This window comes from Botryllus schlosseri, chromosome 9, assembly GCF_051294905.1.
Source record: "Botryllus schlosseri isolate E-star chromosome 9, Bs_hap1, whole genome shotgun sequence".
In the NCBI taxonomy this organism is placed as follows: Eukaryota; Metazoa; Chordata; class Ascidiacea; order Stolidobranchia; family Styelidae; genus Botryllus; species Botryllus schlosseri.
Window position 1 is genome coordinate 20,848,453 of NC_137244.1, and position 24,112 is coordinate 20,872,564.

The 24,112-nt window shown below is 41.4% G+C and overlaps 1 protein-coding gene across 1 annotated transcript in view; it reads left to right on the forward strand.

Moving 5' to 3' along the window:
- The first annotated feature begins 709 nt into the window (after positions 1-709).
- The window catches only part of LOC145446406 (calcium-activated chloride channel regulator 1-like), a 29,865-nt gene continuing 6,462 nt past the window's right edge, over positions 710-24,112 (forward strand). Inside the window, exons 1-12 of the mRNA XM_080324693.1 lie at positions 710-907; positions 1,938-2,075; positions 2,143-2,293; positions 2,792-2,906; positions 15,988-16,165; positions 18,511-18,762; positions 22,030-22,251; positions 22,319-22,450; positions 22,561-22,749; positions 22,808-23,068; positions 23,646-23,916; positions 23,983-24,062. Of these exons, the coding sequence (XP_080180819.1) occupies positions 758-907; positions 1,938-2,075; positions 2,143-2,293; positions 2,792-2,906; positions 15,988-16,165; positions 18,511-18,762; positions 22,030-22,251; positions 22,319-22,450; positions 22,561-22,749; positions 22,808-23,068; positions 23,646-23,916; positions 23,983-24,062 (2,139 nt within the window). The 5' untranslated portion in view covers positions 710-757. The remainder of the gene's footprint in view (positions 908-1,937; positions 2,076-2,142; positions 2,294-2,791; positions 2,907-15,987; positions 16,166-18,510; positions 18,763-22,029; positions 22,252-22,318; positions 22,451-22,560; positions 22,750-22,807; positions 23,069-23,645; positions 23,917-23,982; positions 24,063-24,112) is intronic.

Genomic DNA, 24,112 nt, shown 5'->3' on the forward strand with positions numbered 1-24,112 from the left:
ATTTGTTTGTGTCGTCGCTATGCGCTGCGTTTCGTCGTGGGGTCTTCTGTTCGCGGCATATGAAAAATAAAATTGCTGTCTGCTGCTGTACTACCTGTCGTTAGCTGATCTGGAAGGTCATTGCAATTAGAAAGATGAATTTTGGCTGCTGCATTTGTCGGTCGAGCTACAGGAACACCAAACTTAAATCAGATATGGGACCTCACCATTATCTTTGACGCATGTCAGTATATAATTCCCTGACATGTCAGTGAAATAGAAATCGAACTCTTTATATAATCTGTCGGTTGTGTGGATTTAGTCGCGTTATCAGGCGATGTAATAGTGTCAATCATATATTCGTCGCGTTATGGCGTCAGAGTCGTACGTCTACTTCTACGAAGACACTGGTTTTGGTTGAGTTCATTCATTTCAGTAATCTAGCAAAGTACTAGTGGCAAATTTGTTAGTCGCGACAACTCAACTCTGTTATTTGTCTCACAAAAACAGCAATGGCGCGAAAGTAGATCTCTGCAATATTGTAATGTAGAGTAGGCTACATCGGGCATTTTCGTTTTATGGCGTTGTGGTACCATTTATTGTGTGCTCCGGTAGAGAGACACGCTAATCAAAATTCATGTCACCCCAGCTTCGCACGAACCGGGAATGCAGGGCACTAGATTTTTACTGTAATCACTATACCCTTGTATGTTTCCATGGTTGGAAACGAGTCATTTATACGGAATCTGTTGATAACAGACGAAAAGGAATATACGCGATGAAATTAGCATTATTAGTTGGGATTGCATTTTTGTTTCTATTTGGAGCAGAGGCAAAGTTGAAAGTCCAAAACAATTCCTACAGACAGTTACTCATTGCGATCAATCCAGAATTGGAAGAAGACCCGGTCATCATCGAACGGCTCAAGGTATGCAGTATAAGCAATAATATGCATTTATAATTGTGAATATTCAATATTATGCAGTTCCGTGCGGGTGTATGTATGTACGTACAGATATGAAACGCATTCGGGAATGTGGTAGTTGGGTAAGTCTGGAGCAATGATGTTCAACTTCTGAGCTATTCAATGCTATAACTATGGGTTGGTTTTAAAACAAATGGTGTTTTAAAACAATGCCGTAAAACAATTATGTTTATTGTAATATAGGGATTTTTAAATTTATTTTAGTAGGTATGTGAAATTTTAAACTTTGTGATAAAATAAATAATTGCTAATATTTAAAAATATTTAAATCATGTTGTGATGCTTATAACAACGTAGGATAAGCTGATTATTTTCATCAAAAACATGAGATAATTGGTAATTTCACGAAAAGGATAAGATATTCACAATGTTAGCCAATTTTTATATTATTACTTTGTGAGATTTATTAATAAAATGATTGTTAATAATCATTGAAATCATGTCATGTTGATTATAACAGTGAACGTCTTTTGTACAAGCTAATTATTTTCATCAACAACACAAGATAATTGATAATTTATCTAAAAATTAATAAGATTTTCACAAAGCAACAATATTATTAGAATAATCAGTGGCAGTGAAACAATGACACTTAATAAAGGCATTGGTTCTGACTTACTGAGATCTAGGCGGGGTTAATTGTTCTAGATTGCGGGTGGTAATGACGCGACAAATGTTTAATAGCGAGCAGCCGGGCGACGCGCCAATTTTTTAATAGCGAGCGCGCGCGCGGCGGACGGCGGGGGTCGCGGCGGCGGCCGTGAATATGAATAATATAGACGTGACCGTAACTGCTGCAACCCAATTGTAGGAGGCCAAGCTCGAACGGGGCCAAAACCTGTATTTCGAAAATCAATAAGGATTGGGTTGACCGTCAATTGGGAGGCCCAAGAGCCATGTTTTGGGGCACACAAAGTGATGTTACGGCTCTGATTAGTATTAGACTATACAAGCATTATCCGTGACATTTCAGACCGCCTGGACCGATGCATCGAGAGACTTATTTCAGGCGACGAAAAAGCGAGTGTACTTCAGATCAATAAAGATACTCGTACCAAAAACATGGACCAAAGGGCAATACGCTGTCAGCAACGGAGAATCCTACAATAAAGTAGCTCATTTTTTCGTAACGTTTGTCATTAATTACCAACTGCATGGTTCATCATCGTGTTTGACAGGCGGACGTTATTGTTGCTGATCAAAGTCCCGTCTACGGAGACAATCCGTACACTGTACAATATGGCAAATGTGGAGATCCAGGCTCGTACATTCACCTCACACCGGGATATCTCACCGATGATGATGTCGCTAGTAGTTTTGGGCCACGAGGTAATATAAACACGATTCTGTTCAGTTTTTATCAATTGAAAACACCACAATACTGCGATACAATGAAAAGATACTCCATGGAGGAGCGTATTGGCGTTACACTATAATTTAGGGTTACCATATTTTGAAAATCTGAAAAAGAGGTCAACTTTCCGGCCCAGCTCCCGAAATACCCGCCGGAGCGTTGCCAGTGCTGATTTACTGTAGGCCTATTAAAGTCAATTTTGCCTAATATTTACCGAAAATTCTGAAAAAAGAGGACAAAAAAATCAAAAAATAGGACATTTGGGATTCCTCCGAGAACACAACTTTCAAAAAAGTCAAAAAAGAGGACAAATCCTCTCAAAAGAGGACGTATGGTAACCCTATATAATTCCGTTAGATTGGAGTCTAAATGCTTCGGAATCTACCGCTAGCTATATGTCGTGAAACTTCCCAACACCTGGCCTACTTGTTGAGTCCCATTATCTGCGATGGAAACTCTACAGTTGTTTTCAGGAAAGACTATAGTTCATGAATGGGCGCACTACCGGTGGGGTGTTTTTGACGAAACCGTTACGAACGGATACGATCCGTTTTATCTTTCGGGATCCGGGACTATCGAAGCAAACCGGTAAGATATCTGTAGAAACACAGCCCAATCTGTGTAAGAATTGACGCTCATAGTCAAGGCCTATATCTGTTGTGCGCATGGGCAATTCGGGCATGAATTAGAGTCCAGCGGTCACCAACCTGGTGCCCGCGGGCCCCAGGTAGCCCGCGAGGGCCAGATGAGTAGCCCGCAAGCCTGTTCTAAAAATAGATCGAATAGCAGAATTTGCCAACATTCGTCAGATTATTACCAGTGAGCTTTGAAATATATAAATTGATTGATTTAGCTACTCTTATTTAAATCACACTATAAAATGTGACTTAGAAATGACAATACATATATATATCAGAGATGAGCGGATTTGAAATTTCTATGTCCTAATCCAATCCAAATCCGAACCTTCAAATCCAAATCCAAATCCTTATCCATAACTTTTTCATATTCAAGTCCATGTCCAATCCAATCCTAATCCTAACTGGAAATTCAGAAAATATACTAATTTTTGCAATGAAGGGATTCGAAAATCTTCTTTCACAACCAACGATTCACTTGATTCAAGATAACTTGGTAACCATATTAGTAAATTAATAACTGATCTGAATAAAGTTTGTCGCCATTCGCCACACGACATGTCAATCTCCCAGAAAATAGATAAATCCAATCCAAATCCTAATTCGTTCAGAAAAAAATGTCTAATCCAAATCCAATCCAAATCCGACAAAATTTCATAAATCATATTTTTTCAAAACCTAATCCTAATCCATGCTCATCTCTGATATATATATATAGATATCGAAGACGTAAAATATGACGGCATGCCATCCACACTCTTCTTGAAATGGTGGGTGGATCCGTTATGGTCGCTCGCCGTCCAGGACAATACCAAAGTAGTAAACAACATTATTATCCGGTTGCAGATAGCGATGAAGTACTAGTAGATGCAGTATGCCCATTTCGTATTGCATCTTTTGACACAGCTTGCCTATCTTACACTCAACGCAGTTCATGGTACCATTTTCTTAACTTTCTGTAATCGATGCTGCTGTCAGGTATAATGAAATCTGTCATGTCTGGATGCTGAACAGTTAGAGATTGAAATTGTACCACTGCAAAATCACCTACACCTCAAAGCCCACAGCAAAGCTGCAGCAAACTTTTGATGCCTTGTTAACACGGAAAAGTATACAGTGGTGAATGCGCAACAGCTATGAAGGTTGCAAGCGTGTTTGGTTCAACCTATCGTTGTGAATCAGCCTTTGCGGACACGACCTTCATCAACATTAAAAAAACTCAAAACACGCCTCCCTAGTGCACATCTGGAACACTCACTCAGAGTTGCAGTGTCAAGTTACATACGAGAGTACAGCGCACTAGTTGATAGCATGCAATGCCAGGCCTCCCCCTGACCAGAGTTGGATCAATTGTAATATGTAATTGTAATTGAATGTAATTAATTACATTTTTCAATGTAATTGTAATGTAATTGTAATTGAAGCATTTTTATTTTGTGTAATTGTAATTGTAATTGTAATTTGACAAAAATTTTGCTCAATTACATGAAATTGCTATTGAGACCTGACAAGCACAACATAAAATAATTGACTTATAATGAGGCCTGTTTATTTTTGGATTTCTCCAAAAATAACAAAAATAGCTTAGTTTTGGATGTTTTCAAATTTTATTTTTGGAGAATCTCCAAAAATAGGAAATGAAGGTGTTTTTAGCCCTAATACTACATATGAAACTTCACCGAAAGTATGTTATTATCATGTATTCATGTTCTTCAACACATCGACATCATCATTGATCTTGATCTAACTTTCTAATACTTTCGTCACAAAGTCTTTGGCCTGGAGAATGCCCTCTAAATAAATATCAGTGGGTGACGGCCGGTAGGGGCCTTTCTCTTAAGTTGATTTTCGAGAAATCAGCTTCGACCGGTGCAGTTGTGGGAAACATCGAGCCATGTGGGTCCAAAGAACTGACGCTCGTCAATAATGCGCTTGAAAGTGACGTCCATTTTGCATCGGACAGACATGAATTGGAATTGGTCTTCGATATTCTGTATCTACTCAGGTGTCCACTTGTTCAACAGCCCACCCCGGTGTTTGTCGATCAATTCACTGAGCTGCAAATAAAGTAGCTTACATATATGTATCACTCTTGTTTATATTATTAGAATCTAACAGAGCAAGAAGTATTTGTTCTGTCCTGCCAACGAGGTTGCACCACTTGGTGTGGTAGACAGGGCAGAACCCTTTCATTGTCGGCAACTTCAATTTTCTTTATGACGTCGATGAGCCCTGCTATAAGGCTCCTGGCTGCCTCGAACGTGGACTGCTTCTCTTTTTCGTCGATATTCTCGAGAAGGTCGAAGACTGCACAGTGCACACTCTGATCCTCCACGAAATTGCGTGACTCAGTGAACTTGATAGCCCAGCACCCTCTGACCAGAGGACCTTCCTTGCCGCGGGTGTCATTGTCCCAGTCCTCAGCTGGACACCGAGCTCGAAGTCGTTCGACCAGGCGATGGAGCTCATCCTGATGCTCCACGATCAGATGGCCAAGTCCTTGCATGAATCTTTGTGACGGTGGTGCTCACCTCTGTGGCCATGCGCTCGAGGACGATTAGTAGGATCCACTACTGCAGCGGAGATGCACAGGCCAGAATTTTATCGTTTATAACCCCGAGGAGTTTGGCACGGTGTCTAGTCAACCAAGTGGTCATCTTCTTAATTGACAACCAACATGTGTCTACAAACTTGGGGCACATACTTTTAGGCTTACCATATTTTGGAAATCTAAAAGGGGGACACTTTTCCTAGGCTTGCAAAACCGGAGAAGAATTCTCAAAAACCGGTGAATTTATCCAACTTTCTGATCGGTTGACTAAAAAAAAAAAGGTCTTCTCTCCGCTCAGAGCTCAAAAATACCGTTTTGCTCTCCGCATTGCTAGGTGGTTGACTAAAAAAAAAAGGTCATCTTTCCGCTCAGAGCTCAAATCACCGTTTTTCACTCCGAAATACCCGCCGGCCTTAAAAAGCGGGACGTTTGGCTGACTGGTCGGGACGCCGGGACAAGACGTCAAAAAGAGGGACTGTCCCGCCTAAAGCGGGACGTATGGTAAGCCTACATACTTTTCTTTTCCTGGATCAAGTCCCGTTGGAGGTAGCCATTCAGTCCATCATCGTGTGGACGAAGTTATTTTTGTAGAGGTGGCGTTATTCGGCCTGCGTAACAAGGTCCCGCCCGCACCACACTCGCACGATTTCATACCATGCAGCCTCTTCAACCCTTGTCGTGTCGCCTCTGATCCTTCCAGTGAGTTGAAGTACTTTTAGCGTTTCGGAGACCCCCCTCCCGCACACACATGCTGTTTTTGTGTGTGTTTGTGAGTTTCCGGGTTGTTTCAACAGTATTTACACTGCTCTGACTCGTGCATTTCACTAAAAAACTTGAAAAACATCATTCAAAAAAAGGTTATTTTTGGATGTTTTCAAATCTTATTTTTGGAGAATCTCCAAAAATAAAACCCAATATCCAAAAATAAACAGGCCTGCTTCTAATGCATTCTCTTTAAATGTCGACAAGGAATTTGATGGATCCATTTGCGGAAGCCCTTGACTGCGCCCTTGCGGGCGAAGTTTTTTTTATTTTTACCGCTATGCTGGCCTCGGCTGCCACGATTGAATACGCCGAGAAGCGAACTGCTGAGCCGCTAAAAGCAGCAGAATTGATAGTCCCATAGCTGGCGATCCAAGCGTCGAAATTTGATATGTATGGTCCTAATCGGAAGCTAGTGTCGCACTGATTCCGCAATAAAAGTATATTTCCAGGCAATGGTACCATCCCAAAATAGTCGTGAAACTCTGGGAATCGGCATTGTTCTGAACAATCGCTGGGCGTAATTGGTCATTGTTGTGGTCATGCTGCTGCGGCGCTCTCACTTTTCAAAACAGTCGGCCTTAAACGGCTATTTTGGAGCAGTTACATTGCCCTGACGAGATTTTAATTTGTATTTTCGGAATTAGTGCATCGATAGCGTACTATAAAGACCAGATGCATCAAATTTAGACGCCGAGCGAGATAGTGTAATGGTTATGCGTCCGGCTTCTCGATCGGTAAGTCGTGGGTTCGATCCGCGGCCGGGTCATACTAAAGACTCAACAATTGGTATCCGCAGCTATACTGCTAGGCGCTCAGCAATCACGGATAGCATGGAGGAGGAAAAAAAACGGGGGCGCAGATGATGACCTCATGGGGCCGTATCGCAACTCCGTCGTCAAAGCATCTCGATGGTGCAGGCGAAAAAGAATATCATCTCTCTCTCTCTCTTGGATCGCCAGCTTTACAAGGTCTGCTGCTTTTAGCCGGCTCTGCAGTACGTTTGTCGGTGCATTCATCCGTGACTCACATCTTGCGCATCTATCCGTGGGTTGGCAATCTACAATACGATTTCGGATCACGATGCTGCATCGTTACTTCGTCAGGCTAACTAACCAGATCACTGGATATTATATAACATCTTATCTGACAAAGCACGGTTTTGTTTTTACTCCTCATCCTAATTCCTACGTCCCTCGATAAAAATAATATTATTTCTTTAATTATACACTATATACGCAAATCCAACACGTGCATATATTATAATACTTTTTTCAACGACATAGCCTACTGCATATAGTTCGAAAACGTTTTTTCTTTTTATTAATTAACGGGTATTTGCGCATCATGAATGAAACATGAATACTTGAATTGTTGTTAATTACGACGCTACGGTTGTCAAGGAGCACGGTTGAATTTATGATTATTCAATTACATGTTCAACCAGTGGCGGCTCGTCCTATAGGGCAACTGGGGCATTGCCCCACCTAAAATTCTGTTCAATAACAATTTAACCATTTATAGACGCACAGCGCACAATATATACCGAGATCACAGCGAAACCCGCGTTCTTCTTGTGCTTTCGCTTGCAAATGCCCATACATAGCGAAGTCTCTGCGAAAATCGAATTCTCTTCTGTGTTTTCGTCGTGAATGCCTAGCCGGGGCTTGCCCCGGTAGCGCTCATAACAAGCTTTCACTATCTATTCTCTCAAAGCCGCGCACAATTAAGAAACGGTGATATACTCTCTCCTATTCGTAAAATGGCCGAGCAACCGGGGCATATATGCCTGTCGCCCCTAAGGTGTGATGTAACAATCGTATCTATGTCTGAACTCGGATACCGTGATATGCGTTGAGTCGACCTTTGCTGGTATAGGTCGATTTTCATGGTGTTTCACACCATGATAATTCTTGAAACTTGGTATGTCATGTCGTGATGGTGGTATTTAACACTGTCGCAGTGGCGGCTCGTCCTATAGGGCAACTGGGGCATTGCCCCACCTAAAATTCTGTTCAATAACAATTTAACCATTTATAGACGCACAGCGCACAATATATACCGAGATCACAGCGAAACCCGCGTTCTTCTTGTGCTTTCGCTTGCAAATGCCCATACATAGCGAAGTCTCTGCGAAAATCGAATTCTCTTCTGTGTTTTCGCTTTGTGAATGCCTAGCCGGGGCTTGCCCCGGTAGCGCTCATAACAAGCTTTCACTATCTATTCTCTCAAAGCCGCGCACAATTAAGAAACGGTGATATACTCTCTCCTATTCGTAAAATGGCCGAGCAACCGGGGCATATATGCCTGTCGCCCCTAAGGTGTGATGTAACAATCGTATCTATATCTGAACTCGGATACCGTGATATGCGTTGAGTCGACCTTTGCTGGTATAGGTCGATTTTGATGGTGTTTCACACCATGATAATTCTTGAAACTTGGTATGTCATGTCGTGATGGTGGTATTTAACACTGTCGTAAGTTTCAGGGTTTCTACTCAAAGTTTAGGGTAGTAATTCCGTTTCCAAAGTCGAGTGTGTGCTGATCCGTCATGTATCGCAAACATATTTCACGCAAAGCCGGTATTGGTCTCCATTAATTTTAACGATGCTCCTTAGCTAGATCCGTCATGAGCTTTTACATGGTATGTCATGATTTTAGTATCGAACGCTGTGCCAAGTCTCAAGGTTGGCACTCAATGATTAGGGCAGCAATTTCGTTATCTAGTTCGAGTATGGTAGAGATGTGCGCTGATCTGACACTTAGCCTACCTAACGCATTGCGGATTTCACGCAAAAGCCGGTGTATCTGTGTTCCATACTGAGATAGGTGATGAGATGATGATATCATGAAACAGTTTACTAACATCCTCGGTTTGCATTCAAATATTTAGTTTTATTTTATATTCTCCAATGTCAATTTCACCGTGGAATGGTGGCCTTCGGGCCATTTGCTCACAATTACAACCCCTGTCAAGCGCGATAGCTGTTTCGTTTTCGATGGCGGCTAACAGCTTATCGCTTGATCAGCCTATTCCTCAGTAAATTTTACGCAAAATTCGGCGTTGATCAATTCGTATTAATTTTGACAGTGTACCATACCGAAAACGGTCATGAGGCTACCTCTCGATGATTTCATGTAACAGTGTACCAAGTTTTCGGCTTTCATCCACGTATTTATTCGGTAATATATTTTCCGAAGGCGATTTTGCAGCAGACATATAGACAGTAGACACTATAGACCGTAAGCCGTATGTGTCGTGTGACAATCTCCAGCCTCAAGGTCAAAATCTCCCAAGCTGTACCGGGACCGAATTTCCGAGGATGCTATCCGTAGTTCTTCAGAATGATGTTTTGGATTCAATATGACATTTCCTTGTCCAATCTATGAGATAACAATTGCGTATGTGTCCGAACTCGTTGACCTTTCCAGTAAGGCATACGCAATCTCTCGATTTATAGTCATTTCCATTTCTGCAGATAAGTAGTCAGGTGCGAACATGAATCGTGTTGAATCTTTGCTCCGTACGCCGTTTAGCCAGCTGCCTTTAGAGCAAAAATTACAGGTAGAGCGACTAGGTCCGTATCAGCCTAGAAATTGCCCATTGGTCCAATCGTACGCCGGAGGAAAACGCACTCGTGCCTTTTCTTCAGCGCATTTCGATAAAAATGAATGGCTTACTTATGGCGAGGATAAAAACGCCTTGTTTTGCTCGCTTTCGGGACGAGAATCCTACCATATACAAATCGGGTCAGAGGCGCTGCAGCACTTTACAGAATTGCTGAGCATGGAACGATTAAAACACCACAAGGTGTCATGCGAATGCTCTTTGTAGGTAGTTGGTCTGTGTATTTTTTGGTATAGTCTTACTTTACTCGGCGCTTGCGTAATCTCTACCACGAAATCATAACGCATGCTACTAAGGATACCCTGATGATTGATTCGTGGCATGGGAACGATTCTTAGTTCGCGTACATTTTGTAAAATAATCATTTGAATAAAAAACAATGAATAAAACATTTGTTACCGCACTTCAAGTCACGCCACCGGCAAACCTCTCGCGGCACCTACGTTAAAAATCATTGTTTACGGGAAATTCATGTGACCATCATGAACGTTGAAAAACGCTACTGTGACGTCATATTGATAACAAGTCGCTTGCGGCCCTTGCCCCACCACCCGATATTGTCACGAGCCGCCACTGTGTTCAACAGCAGCAATTGTAATTGTAATGTAATTGAAGCATGCAAGGAGTAATTGCAATTGTAATTGTAATTTGATATTTTTAGCATGGAGTAATTGTAATGTAATTGATACATGCATGAAAGTAATTGTAATTGTAATTGAACTGAAATAATGTAATTGATCCAACTCTGCCCCTGACTGGTATAAAAACAGATAACGTGTGACATGATTTATGTTAAAATTTGAGCTGACAGTTGTTGTATAATTTATATTAACATGGTGCGAAGTAATTCATGATTTCTTAAAAAGTGTTAGTGGCTAGCTAGTTGAAATGAGATGTTTTGATTCAAAAGACTCTCTTGGAAGTCTTACCGCTATGCTATTCCTGCCCAGTGTTACGAATATTAAAGCGGAAATTCCGTCTGGTACGGGTAAACGGCAGGAGTAAATGGTAGCCCGTCGCTTCAATCAGTATCCAAAAGTAGCCCTTTGTTGCAAAAAGGTTGGTGACCCCTGATAGACTATAATTCATCTGTAATAATTATTACAGAATTTAATTGGTATAGTATAGGCCTACGCAAGGAATGTTTTACTTTCTGCGATGAATTGATCTTAGCCAGGAGTGGCCGTGCAATCAGTCATACCTGAATATCCGTAACGAGTCGCTTTTGTATGTACAGTAGATATTAGCTCCAAAAAGCAGCAGATTATGCCTCCACATACAACCAGATCTTGGATTAGTCAAATTTATTGAATATGTCACCATTCAGGCGTAGGCAATATGGAAATTTGGTCTGGTTGACAGTTTCAAATTAGATTTGTAGGGGGAGATCATTCAACACAAGATCAGGGATAGATAATTGTGTAGTCAACAAATAGGTGACCTTACCATGGAATTGGGAGGGGGAGAGGCAGGAACTTGCCATTGCCCATTACGCCCAACAAAAATGATAAACTATGCCATTCTGTTCCATGTTCCATGTCCATGTTCATCTTCATAGTTTCTCTTGGCTGTGAACTTCATCGCAACATTCCGATGCCCCTTTACGTTCGAATAACTTAAATAAATCCGAAAGTGTTGGTATAAAGCTGGTGTTGTCCAACTACATACTGTGTGTATGTGGCAGGGATGAGCATGGATTAGGACTAGAAATCGCCAAGTTTATGTATCAGTTTCACTGCGGTCGTTGCCCCGAATATTTCAATGACTTCTTTACCTCTGAATCAAAAGCGCACAAGTACAACACACGCGCGTCCACGTCGTCCAAATATCATATGATCGACCGAAAAGATCATCGCTCTATCAAATATGCCGGACCTAATGTGTGGAACAGTATCCCGCCGGCCATCCGGCAGTCGACGAGCATGTCCAGTTGTCCACATTCAAGTCGAAATACAAGCAATTACTACTAAATAAATACAGTCCATCCTCAAGATTACCGGACCACGACTGACCTATCGATCTCGCTTCCCATGACATGCCGCCCTATTTCTTGTCGCTTCCTTTTTCTATACTATCTTCTTTACTTTCATTCAGTGTGCATGCCTCCTCTCTACATCGCCTAGGCCAACGTGGGTGTCCGATCCATAGACAACTCCTAGTCGCTTCGACATCTTCCTTTCTTTTCATTAAGCCCATTTACATGGCCGTTTGGGTCAGCTTCGAAGCTGACTCGTCAATCCGACTCTCTCGTTTTTGAAAAAGAGAAAAAAGCAGACGGCTTCAATCCGTCTTGAGCTCAACCCGTTCCGCAGAGTCGCTTGGAGACGACTTGAACAGTACCGGTACTTGAAAACGAATCCAGACTACAGCAACATACCAACATTTCATGTTGATATTTCACGAAACCGGCACGTATTTCAACTGGGTGAATATGAAAGCTCTATCAGTCCATGATACTGCTTTTATAATATGCACGTGGTGTTATTTGTTCAGCGTCACAACTTCTGAAGCGAGTACAGCCAACAATATAACTTGCCCAACTCACTATCAGAAAGAATATATACACGGTGTATTTGGTCATTCTAGAATTGTGTTTAAGTATTTCTGGATATCTCAACTGCCGTAGCATATTCCCGAACTGAATCCCAAAGTGCTGTGTATCACTCGAGCTGCGATAAACATGACCAATGACCATGTAAACTCGATCACTTTGGCAAGCCGTCTCATGACGTCACTCAAAGACGACTTGGCTTCAAGACGACTTGACCATGTAAATGGGCTTATTGTATCGCATTTTTTGTGGTGTATTGAACTGATAAAATTGCTGATAAACCAATGATGATGATGATGATGATGACTAGGCTTTGAAAAAAAAAGGATTTGTGAAATTTGTCGGATTAGGCTTGGATTAGGATTAAAGATTTATTTCTGAATAGATTTGGATTTGGATTGGATTTACTGATTTTCTCGGAGATTGATATGTCGTGTGGCGAATGGCGACAAACTTTATTCAGATCGGTGTACTTATGGTAGACTACACTATGGTGCACTTGGTGCCAATGAACACGAGAGGTGCAGCCCTATGCTAAGTTATCTTAAATCAAGTGAATTGTTGGTTGTGAAAGAAAAATTTCCAATTCCTCCCTTGCATAAATTAGCATTTTTTCTGAATTTCAAGTTAGAATCGGGTTAGGATTGAACACGGATTTGAATATACAAAAGTTCTGGATTAAGATTTAGATTAGGATTTGAAGCTTCGAATTAGGACATAGAAATTCCAAATCCGCTCATATCTGGTATGTGGTTCCACTGTTCCCATTACATCTGTCAACCCGAAAAATCTATCAACCGAGATGGAGCAGGCCACACTGATGGTAGTCGTATAGTAAAGAAGCAGCTAATCGTTAGTAGGTGTTCTAGATATCCGTGATCTCTATTGCATCGTATGAGCATAGTGTCCTATATGGTGTCGACACAAACAAATCGCACGGTTCAATGAAATTGTATCACGTCACAGTTTCCATTTGGCTACAGGCAATTTGACGGTGATTTTTGACCGGCTTGCCGAGCATTAAATTTGATGAATCGGGTATCAATCGAAAGCTGACTCTGCACTGATTACGAAAATATAAATTTTATTCCGCTCGCGGCCCTGGAACCCCCACAATCAGCCCCCAATTATTCATTGTCGAGTAGATTGGCAGTGTGACGCAACAATGATGTCTGGCGAAACGAGAGACTCGCTCAAGAGCAAGGATGCGGCCGAGCGGCGAGAGTGGGATCAGCTGACGTCGCGGCAATAGCGATGTGCAAACGCGCCACAGAGAAACGCTGCGCTGTTGATACTTTTTCTATGCGTTTCGGTACAAGCGAGCACACACCAGCCTTTCCTTGACTTGTAAGGGTAGAACTGGGTCCACAGAATGTATTAGGGCCCTACCAATTTTCGCGCAATATCCTTCAGCTGATAAAGATATGTAGGCTACGTCTAAGTAGTCTACATTGGATATGTCAGATTATTATGATATCGATTGCCTTAGCCCGCTTGTTGCGTAGGGCTCCAGAGACACGTCGCGCTGTTGATGGCGGGTGTCGATACTTTCTATAGTCGCTTTTATGGTTAAGTGTGAGCAGGGAGCATTGAGCATGAGCATACATTACAAGCTTTTAATTGATCCGTATGGGTAGGACTTGGTCCGCGAATGCAGCAGGTAAAATGTTGATTGTTGAATAAAGTTTAACAGCAGGAGTGTCGAATTAAACTGGTATCGCTGTCCGGATTCAATCCGTTACTAGAAAGCTTGCGGACCATACCTGCCAAATGGTTCCAAATGTTACCACCAAATTCATACCTTTGTTTTTCACTGGAATATATCTGATATCACTATAAACGTTGACGTTGGAAGTTGGTTTAGCATTTTTCAATCACCAAATAGTTTTTTTGAATGCCGGGGACCTTTTGCGTCAAAAGTAATACAGTGGTATCACAGATATTTGAATTATATTCATTCTGTAGCCTGTATATATATTCCTAATGTAACTTACGTAATACGGATTTGCAGTATTTTTTTCGCATCTGTGAATAACTGAATGTCCATTGTCCATTCGGCCCAACAGAGTTTGCACTTTTTTGCCTTCTCGGAATTTGGCAAGGTCACCGACGTGGTGCTTATGGGGACTAGAGTGAAAACTCAACACTGTAGTTGTATTACTGCAATATGATATATTTACATTATCTAAATTTGCTGTCTTGAGTGAATCTTATTACTTGAAAGTATATTTTTCTTACTAGAAATATCTCTAACAGCTGAAGGATTGCGCGAAAATTGGTAGGGACCAAATACATTCTGTGGACCCAGTTCTACCATTACAAGTCAAGGAAAGGATGGTGTGTGCTCGCTTTTAGCGAAGCGCATAGAAAAAGTATCAACAGCGCCACGCATCTCTGGAGCCCTACGCAACAAGCGGGCCAAGGCAATCGATATCATAATAATCTGACATATCCAATGTAGACTACTTAGACGTAGCCTACATATCTCTATCAGCTGAAGGATATTGCGCGAAAATTGGTAGGGCCCTAATACATTCCGTGGACCCAGTTCTACCCTTACAAGTCAAGGAAAGGCTGGTGTGTGCTCGCTTGTACCGAAACGCATAGAAAAAGTATCAACAGCGCAGCGTTTCTCTGTGGCGCGTTTGCACATCGCTATTGCCGCGACGTCAGCTGATCCCACTCTCGCCGCTCGGCCGCATCCTTGCTCTTGAGCGAGTCTCTCGTTTCGCCAGACATCATTGTTGCGTCACACTGCCAATCTACTCGACAATGAATAATCGGGGGCTGATTGTGGGGGTTCCAGGGCCGCGAGCGGAATAAAATTTATATTTTCGTAATCAGTGCAGAGTCAGCTTTCGATTGATACCCGATTCCTCAAATTTAATGCTCGGCAAGTCGGTCAAAAATCACCGTCAAATTGCCTGTAGCCAAATGGAAACTGTGACGTGATACAATTTCATTGAACCGTGCGATTTGCTTGTGTCGACACCATATAGGACACTATGGTATGAGGTATCCGTGCTACGGACCACGTGATTATTGCATTGAGTTTTGTGTATGACATGCGTAACACATTTATACATCTCTCTCTCTCTCTCTCTATCTTTCTCTCTATCTTTCTCTCTCTCTCTCTCTCTCTCTCTCTCTCTCTCTCTCTCTCTCTCTTTCTCTCTCTCTCTCTCTCTCTCTCTCTTTCTCTCTCTCTCTCTCTCTCTCTCTCTCACTCACTCTTTTCTCTCTCGCACCACGCCGTCGCGTAGCCTGATGTAAAAGTGAACGCATCCATCGTATCGTCAGACTCGTAACGTTACAGTTATTGAATTGATTTACCGGTATAAACGAATCTGAGGCAAAAGTGTCGTTGCAATACGGTTGAAGCTGCCGGCTGTCGGACAAAAACTCATACGCGGGACAGCATACGTTGCCTAATGCCTACATTATTGTATATACTCCGATGCAGCATATTTATGATTATGTGCACCACATTGATTATGTTATCCTTCACATTTTCATAATTTAAAGGAGAATTTTTTCAGATGTCCTGTAGCCATACAGGGTAGTAACTACTTTGTGGACTGGTCATCTGGAACGTACCGAACATGTAATATTGAGCCGCAAACGATGCTCCCAGAGGACGGCTGTGTGTTTTTTCCGGACGAAAGGAGAAGCTCCGAAGTTTCAGCATCGATGATGTCTTATCAATACCTAGATAGCGTAAGGATAACAAACTTCTATGATGAAAAAATCCTGACAGGCATACATTTTTAGTGACTGTAAGACCCTTATAATTTATATGATTTATAACTGGACAGTGGACAGTCGGACACGCACTCTCTAAACTTATTATTATTACAATGGACAACAAAAAATTTCATCATGGTAGGTAAGAACGATTTTAAGGTAAATCAGGGACGCTGAGCTCGAAAATGGCATTGGTTTCTGACATCACCGAATTTGAACATTTTTTAATTTTTTTCTATATTCAGACTTGGTTAAATTTTATCCTAACAACCTATATTTGTATATTAAATGTTTTGGTAGGTCCGTCTGTACTGAAACCATGAGAATGTGAGAAATGTAAAACACAATTAGATCGGCGGGACGAAACTGTGCTGCATAACTCTATTCTTTTCCACATACCAAACACAAAAATACCCCATTTATTCGTATTTTTATCGGGTTCTCCTATTATATTGGACTCGGGACCCTGATATACCTCTAAATCAGAGGTCTCAAACTCAAATGTGCTGGCGGGCCAATTTCCACGTTTTTGATGACACCACGGGCCGCAGCATCAATAAAAATGAGGATATTCAGTGTATAATTCCAAGTAGGCCTTATTCGGCGGGACCCTGCCGACAGGATTTTCACAAACAACGTGTTGGTGTCATTTACTATTGTATTATTCACTCTTGACACAAAAAAAAAACAATGTTTTCAAACATTTATAAAAATATAAATAAAATTGATTTTGTGCAGGGCATACTTGTTTTAAAGGGGCACTGCGCTCTAAAAATGATGTGGTCTCAAATTGAAGGTAAAAACGAACAAAAATTTTTGGCCGCAGCCATTTTCTTCAGAACGCCACCGTAATGGAGCTGCAATTTATTGAAATTTCTACAAGACCAACTGCCGCGGCTGCTTAACCCGTTACATGGCACGATGTCTTCACCGTCGCACTTGCTCGAAGCGATTAGGCAGTCACGCAGTGCAGTGCCCCTTTAATTAACGAGTTATAGACATCATACGAGAGGATGCATCATGACATCTCAAAATTGTCAGGTTATAATATTGCAGCTTGTGAACCTTTGACGTGCCACAATTTTATATCAAATATTATAAAATATACTGAAGGTCGATCTGATATCAGAGCATTTGAATGGTGTAGCCCAGTGGTTCCCAACCTTTTTCGACCCATCGCCCCCTTTTCAAGGTCAACACCGATCATCGCCCCCCAAATTTTGTGTACCGAAAATTGGGCATACAAATTGCAATCACCGGCGGGTTGACTAAAAATAAAAAAAGGTCAAATTTTCGGCTCGATGTCTGATTTGACACACTTTCGTAACTAAATTTCCGTGGGTTGACTAAAAAAAAAAACAGCCGTCTAGACGCGTCATCGCCCCCCTATCGCCCCCTTCGCTTTTTCGCCCCCCGTCGCCCCCTTTGTCCATTTTCGCCCCCCCTGTCGCCCCCTTCGTCATTTTCGCCCCCTAGAAAGCCAAATCGCCCACGTTGGGAACCACTGGTGTAGCCTACTCAGGGTTTTGATATAGTCGTGATGAGTATAGGCTATTGTTACTGTTATTGCCAAAGTCAAATTAAATTAGCTTTAGATTTTGCTTTCGATTATTATTGGACATATCAATAGCAACTCAAGCGTAATAATTATTGAGCCATAATAATAGCAGTGCTTCTTAACCTTTTTAGCGATTGTGCTTTTAATCAGATTTCCCGTAGCATCTGTCCGTTTTCAACACAATTGTTGAGATTTCAGTGATTTCTATAGTAGTTTTGGGATGAACTTCGAGTTCTTATATCTAAAAAAGATAGATCACTTGAATATATTGTTGAATATTTGAAATTCCAAAATGCCGTCGCGGGCCGCGTGTTTGAGACCTCTGCTCTAAATCGATCTCACATGTCACGATTTTTCAAAAATATATTTTTGTTGCCCTGCGTTATTAATCACGAGTTTCAGTGGTGCGTGTTGTTGTTTCCTGCCCTGTGCGCCACGGACGAAATATATTACCTAGGATCGAATTTTCATGCTATTGGATGTAGGTTTATAATAAATTCCCAACTATATATACAAACACATGTTACATGAAACAATAAACTCGGCGACCGGGGTAAATAAAACACTCGGCAAACCAATTAACGGCATTTGTGGATTATGTCACAAACGGTTTATGTGTGCTTAACATGTATCTACAAATTTGATTTCTTCTGTAGCAAATATTTGGCTAATGGAGCACCAAGACCTATTATGTTATAAAACTGACGTCAATTGTTGCCTTCCTGCGTCAAATGGACAAGCCTATCATTTTGCTTCGCAGATACAAATGTTTTGTCATGACGACAGAGAAGACGCGCTCAATATGCATAACAGAGAGGCGCCAAACGAACACAATAGGTTGTGCAATCTGCGCAGTACGTGGGACGTGATATTGAACTCAAAAGATTTTGAAAACGAAGAGAATTCACCCAACGAAGAAATTGAAGACACGTCGCCGACTTTCCAAGTGATACGACCCGGTTCATACCAGAGATTCGTGCTCGTTCTCGACACTTCTGGTAGCATGGATGGAGTAAGTTCGCACAGCTATAGTGCGTAATTAGGGATATGGTGTGAACCCCTGAAAGGCTCTGGTTCGTGTGAACGTTAATCTTTTTGAAAGGCAGTGAACGCGAACGTGAACAGTACGAATCAATGGCGTCACGTGACGTTACAATGTCAATAATACATTTCCGTAAAGTATAGTACATCAATGTACTTGCACATTTACACGATATATATAGCGACTATTCAGGCCACATTATGCAAGCATTCGAGTAACATTTTCACCATCCATCACCAAATGTATCAACTGGAACGATCAAAGGCTATAATAATTGCATAAAATCTGCCGTCGCTTTGCCACCAATTCCGACGAGGACTTCTTGGAAGGGAAGAAAAAGCTTACGCTTTATCGGTCTATATATATTCTATAGGCTCGACCGGACAATGTATTTTTATCTGAACAAGACACATACAATGTACAATGCGATAAGACACAATGTGATGTAATGAACAAATATAAGAGGATGCCGAACGACCTAGTTGCCCGATGTCACAGTTCCTTTTCTTCGATGCTTGTGTCTATTCTGAGGCTCTTTCTTGCTTTTTCCATTCCTCGTAACTGCGCTCTTCCATCGAGTCTTTTTCTAGACTTTTTGTCGCCGCAAGAACAGCGATGCGTGGGTAGAGGAGCCCAGAATTGAACAACATCCGGCGAATATCCTCACCACTACCTACCCTATCTGCCCCCGTATTCGCGAGGAGCCAGACTATTTCTACATTGATATTTATCAAAGTGAAAATTCTATAGGGCCTACTTGCTACAGATCCCTCAAAATTAAGTTATGCAGAGCCAAAACCCCAATCAGACGGATTTGGTTGATACAATAAACATATCAAATCACGTACGCCTTACAGATTTTTTACATTAGACAACGATGCATTCTTCAGAATATCAATTTCGTCGATGCCTATCAATGATATCGTTCCAAGCCCAGAGTAGAGAGTCACTAAATATTCACAAACGGTAAGCTGAATATTTTGAGTAAACATCTGTAACAAAATCAACAATTTTTGTTTTAAAGGACAAGGTGCATGCTCGTTTAGTGCTGAATTTTTTTTCGTGCTGCCAGTGCCATGCATAGAGTGGTCAGAAGTTGAAATGCATCAACAAATGATGTTATAATGAAGTGTAAAATTGTAATAAACGGAAAAGGTTCACAGTGGCCAACCAAAGTTCACGCAGAGAACGCGAACTTTAACTTCACATTCACAACATCCCTGAGACATTATCACTCACACAATATTATGCCTACCATATATTTTCTACACTCAAAAAGTGGACCTATTATATTTCCTGCCAGTAAACGAAATTAGAATAGTTACGCTTGAGTTTGATGATGCATAACATTTCATAGGAGGGTTGCATTTAAAACAGAAATTTATAACAAACATATCTACGTACTACAGCTGTTGAACCGATATTTTGAGGGTTCAAACCACCCCATATCGTACAGGTATAGGCTATATCGGGTGGTAATTGTCCGTAGGCTTATACAACATGTTTTGGAAAATATTTACACAATTATGGCATAATTATAAAACTAGAAAAAAAAAACATTTTTTAAAAGGCCTTTGTATAAAACACTGTTAAAACAGTTTTGTTTGTTTTAAATGCAGCCCTAGGTATACTAGTTGCAGGAAAAAGTTACAAAATCGAAACAAAGATAAAGTTGCAAAACAACAGATCAAATTTATTTTTCAGATTCTGCTTCCGAATACATTGAGGTCTCCTAAACTTTTTCCAGTGAGGAATGGTCATTTTTGAGGAGATCATGATATTATTCACACGAGATATCATTATAGTGTTCGGAATTATAGTTACGGTATGTTCGAACCTGCGGCAGAAAAACTGAGACAGATAATATAAAAAGGTCCAGATTTTACAGGAAAACCCTTTTTGAAACCTGCAATTCAGCATATTTCATGGTTACACTTATTATTTGGTAATAAATACGCCTAAAAGCTCGTATGAAGTATAAGCATTAAGCAACTAACTGGGAATGCAAAAATAGTAGGACATTTGGGCATTTTTGAGCGTCCTCGGAGGACCATTCAATTTTCCTAAAAACAAATAGGACAAATCCTTCTAAATAAGGGCATATATCGTAGGCCATACCAGCAGCGGTGGTCAAAATAATCAGTGTTGCTACTCGATTCGAAGTAGAAGTAACGCCATCAATTTCTGCTCAATTACACACAAGTAGCCTATCAATTTCCAAGACGTGCCAAAACTACCTCCGATATAAGCAGAAAATTAATATCTGAGTAGTAGGCCTACTCCACTAAGTTGTTTTTAAAAACGCAGTCGTGGTCGATGGATCGCACACTTTTAACAGTTAATCGAATCGAAGGTAACCACTTTTGAATTTGCTGGGCTCATCTTTGCGACTAACGCAAAATGACGAATGACACTACAAAGTTGTATAATTACGCGACCGTGATACAGGGTTATCTTGAATCCGTGTCTCATCATCATCAATGTGGATTCTGTTATACATGTATAATAATTATGGTATAAATGATTCTATAACGCCACCCAGTGTTAGTGGAGGCTGTATTATGTGCTTTAGGCTGAGAGTGCACTGGGCGAAAGACTGCTTGGGGTCCTACAGTCACACACGCCTCGATTAAGATATACAGTCAGTCAGGTTTTTTTTATTTTTTTTTATTTTTATTATTAATGGCACATTTACAGTGGCGCTTATCGCCTTTTTCAGGCTTTGTGCGCCACGACACGAATATTTGTAAAGTTCATAATTCTTTGCCTTTCGTATTGTTGAGGACGACTTTCACTCTTTCTCTCACTCAGACGGTCTCTCTCGCTCCCATGCGTCCCCATCGATGTCTTTGCTGCCGACTTCTAGCACGGCTCACTTTCAATCTGGGCTTTTTCAATGCACTGCAACTGCAGTGAGGTCGGCGATGAGGAGCCCAGAGAAACCTCCGACACATAGAAGTTGGTCCGAACCGGGATTCGAACCACTGCCATTGGTGTCGTGACGCTGGTACTTAACCAACTGCGCTTCCCAGTCAGTCAGGTTGCTTACAGCCGCCTTGGGATTCTCCATCGACTCATCCCATTGACAGAACCTTCAAACGAAGGTTCAAATAGGATTTGTAGTGTAGTATAAATATTGTGATTTTGTACACCCAGCTGTCTGTCACGGACGGGTTGGTGTCCCCCATCACCGGAAGCGCTGTGACTGATACTGATACCGGCAACCTTGAATTCCAGGATCGTTTACTGATGATGAGACAAGCAGCCTCCACCTTCATAATGCAGGCTGCACCAAGTGGAAGTGACATTGGAATGGTGGAATTCGAAAGCAAGGCCAAGACGCTGAGCGACATGGTGCGTATTGACACATACAAGGATAGAGAAACAATCAACGCGTTGCTACCAACTTCCGCTGATGGTGGAACTAGCATTGGCAGCGGCGTTCTAGAAGCATTAGAGGTAAGTACATGCTGAGTATAGTTGGTTCCATATATTTCCATATTCAGTTCAATTATCGTGCTTACAGGTGCTGAGCAAAGGGTGTGATACAAGCGAAGGTAATCAGTGCACAAACGGCGGTATTCTTATTGTTTTAAGCGACGGAGAGGAAAATGAAGCTCCCAAATTACCGGACGTTTACCAAGATATTATCGACGCGGTATGGCAGATCATATATATCAAGCAGAAAACCCGAGATTTAGTATTACCCGTAGAAATCTAAGTACCAAGACTAAATGCCAATAATAATCAACAATATCTTTTATGCAGGGAGTTATCGTCCACTCGATGGTGTTCACTGAAAATGCAGATCCCATGCTGCAAGTGATCGCGCAAGACACTGGTGGTATCTGGTATTTCGCCGATGAAAATGACGAGGGTGCTGTATCGGCTCTAACTGACGCTTTTGTTGAGGTAGCTAAAGTCGATGACGGTGATACCTACAGAGAAAACTTTCAGGTGCTGCGAGTCTACGAGGCTCCTCCGTTCACACTATAACGAAGGCTACCTCTTGCAGATCCATAGCTCATCTTTTACAGTGGGAAAATATGCGACTCACACAGGACGTGTGACCATTGATATGACCGTTGGCAATAATACAGTGTTTAATTTTGCTTGGTCTCAATACGATATTCAACCAGGAGTGGTACTTGAGGCACCAGACGGTTGTACATATTCCACGGCAGTACCTCCTGGTACCCCATGCGAGCCAGGAACAACACCAGCAGTCGATATAGACCTCAAGACTGTTACGTTTGCCATCAACGGGACAGCTCAGGTACCGTGTGTCGTCGATGGATATTCATTAAAGTCATATCGTATTACAGTTGCAAGTAAAGAGATGTAAAGAATCACTATACTAAAAAAAGTGTCGCAGTGCATGATAGGGTTGCCTGCGTGATCACTATTCAACTTAATTTATATCATATTGTAGGTTTTTGGTTATGATTTTAGACTACTTTTACTTCATAGTTTTCAGCCATTTAGACAAAACTAGGCCTAGAATACTTACATTTTTACTTACTTGGAGGTTATTACTTGTACTTCTACTTGAGCAACAATAACGACTACTTTTGCCAGCTCTTGTGTTACGTAACTATTTATACAATATTACTTTGGTTTCCACTTTTGAAAGTCGAGAATGGATGCAAATCCCTATAGTTGAATTTTACTTGGGTTGCTTTATACTTGGAAACCATTATCTTAATGTATTCTTGGCAAAGAACAATTCGGAACAATTCTATGCGTCCACATCTAGAACTATTTCTAGACTAGTGAATATTGATGCAGACGTCACCTTTTGCAGTCTTCGAAACACGATGTATTATTACGGTGACGAATATATATTTTGTCAGATTGGTGTATGGACGTACTACGTTAGTTCCGCTGGATCATACTCAGAGAATGTTGTGGTAACCGTTACTTCGATGGCCTCTGATCGTGATGTAGATCCTATAATTGTGGAGTCTGGAATGGGTAATATTAACACAACAGACGGGGAAGCAGTAGTCGTCTATGCTCAAGTTAGTATGGGATACGCTCCAGTGATTAATGCCGACGTGACAGCAACGGTTACAAGACCGAATGAAGAACCAGTAATTCTCGTCTTGAAAGACAAGGGGGCGGGTAAATATTTTCAATATGCTTATCTGTGTATCGGTATGTCAACACATAACATTGCACCGAGAATAGCTCCGGATGTCCGGAAAAACGATGGCATCTATTCAAGATACTTCACGCAATACTCCGAGGCTGGACGCTATTCGGTTCAGGTTGGTTCCAGAGCTTTTCTATAGGCCTATGTATAATTACTGGGGAGTGA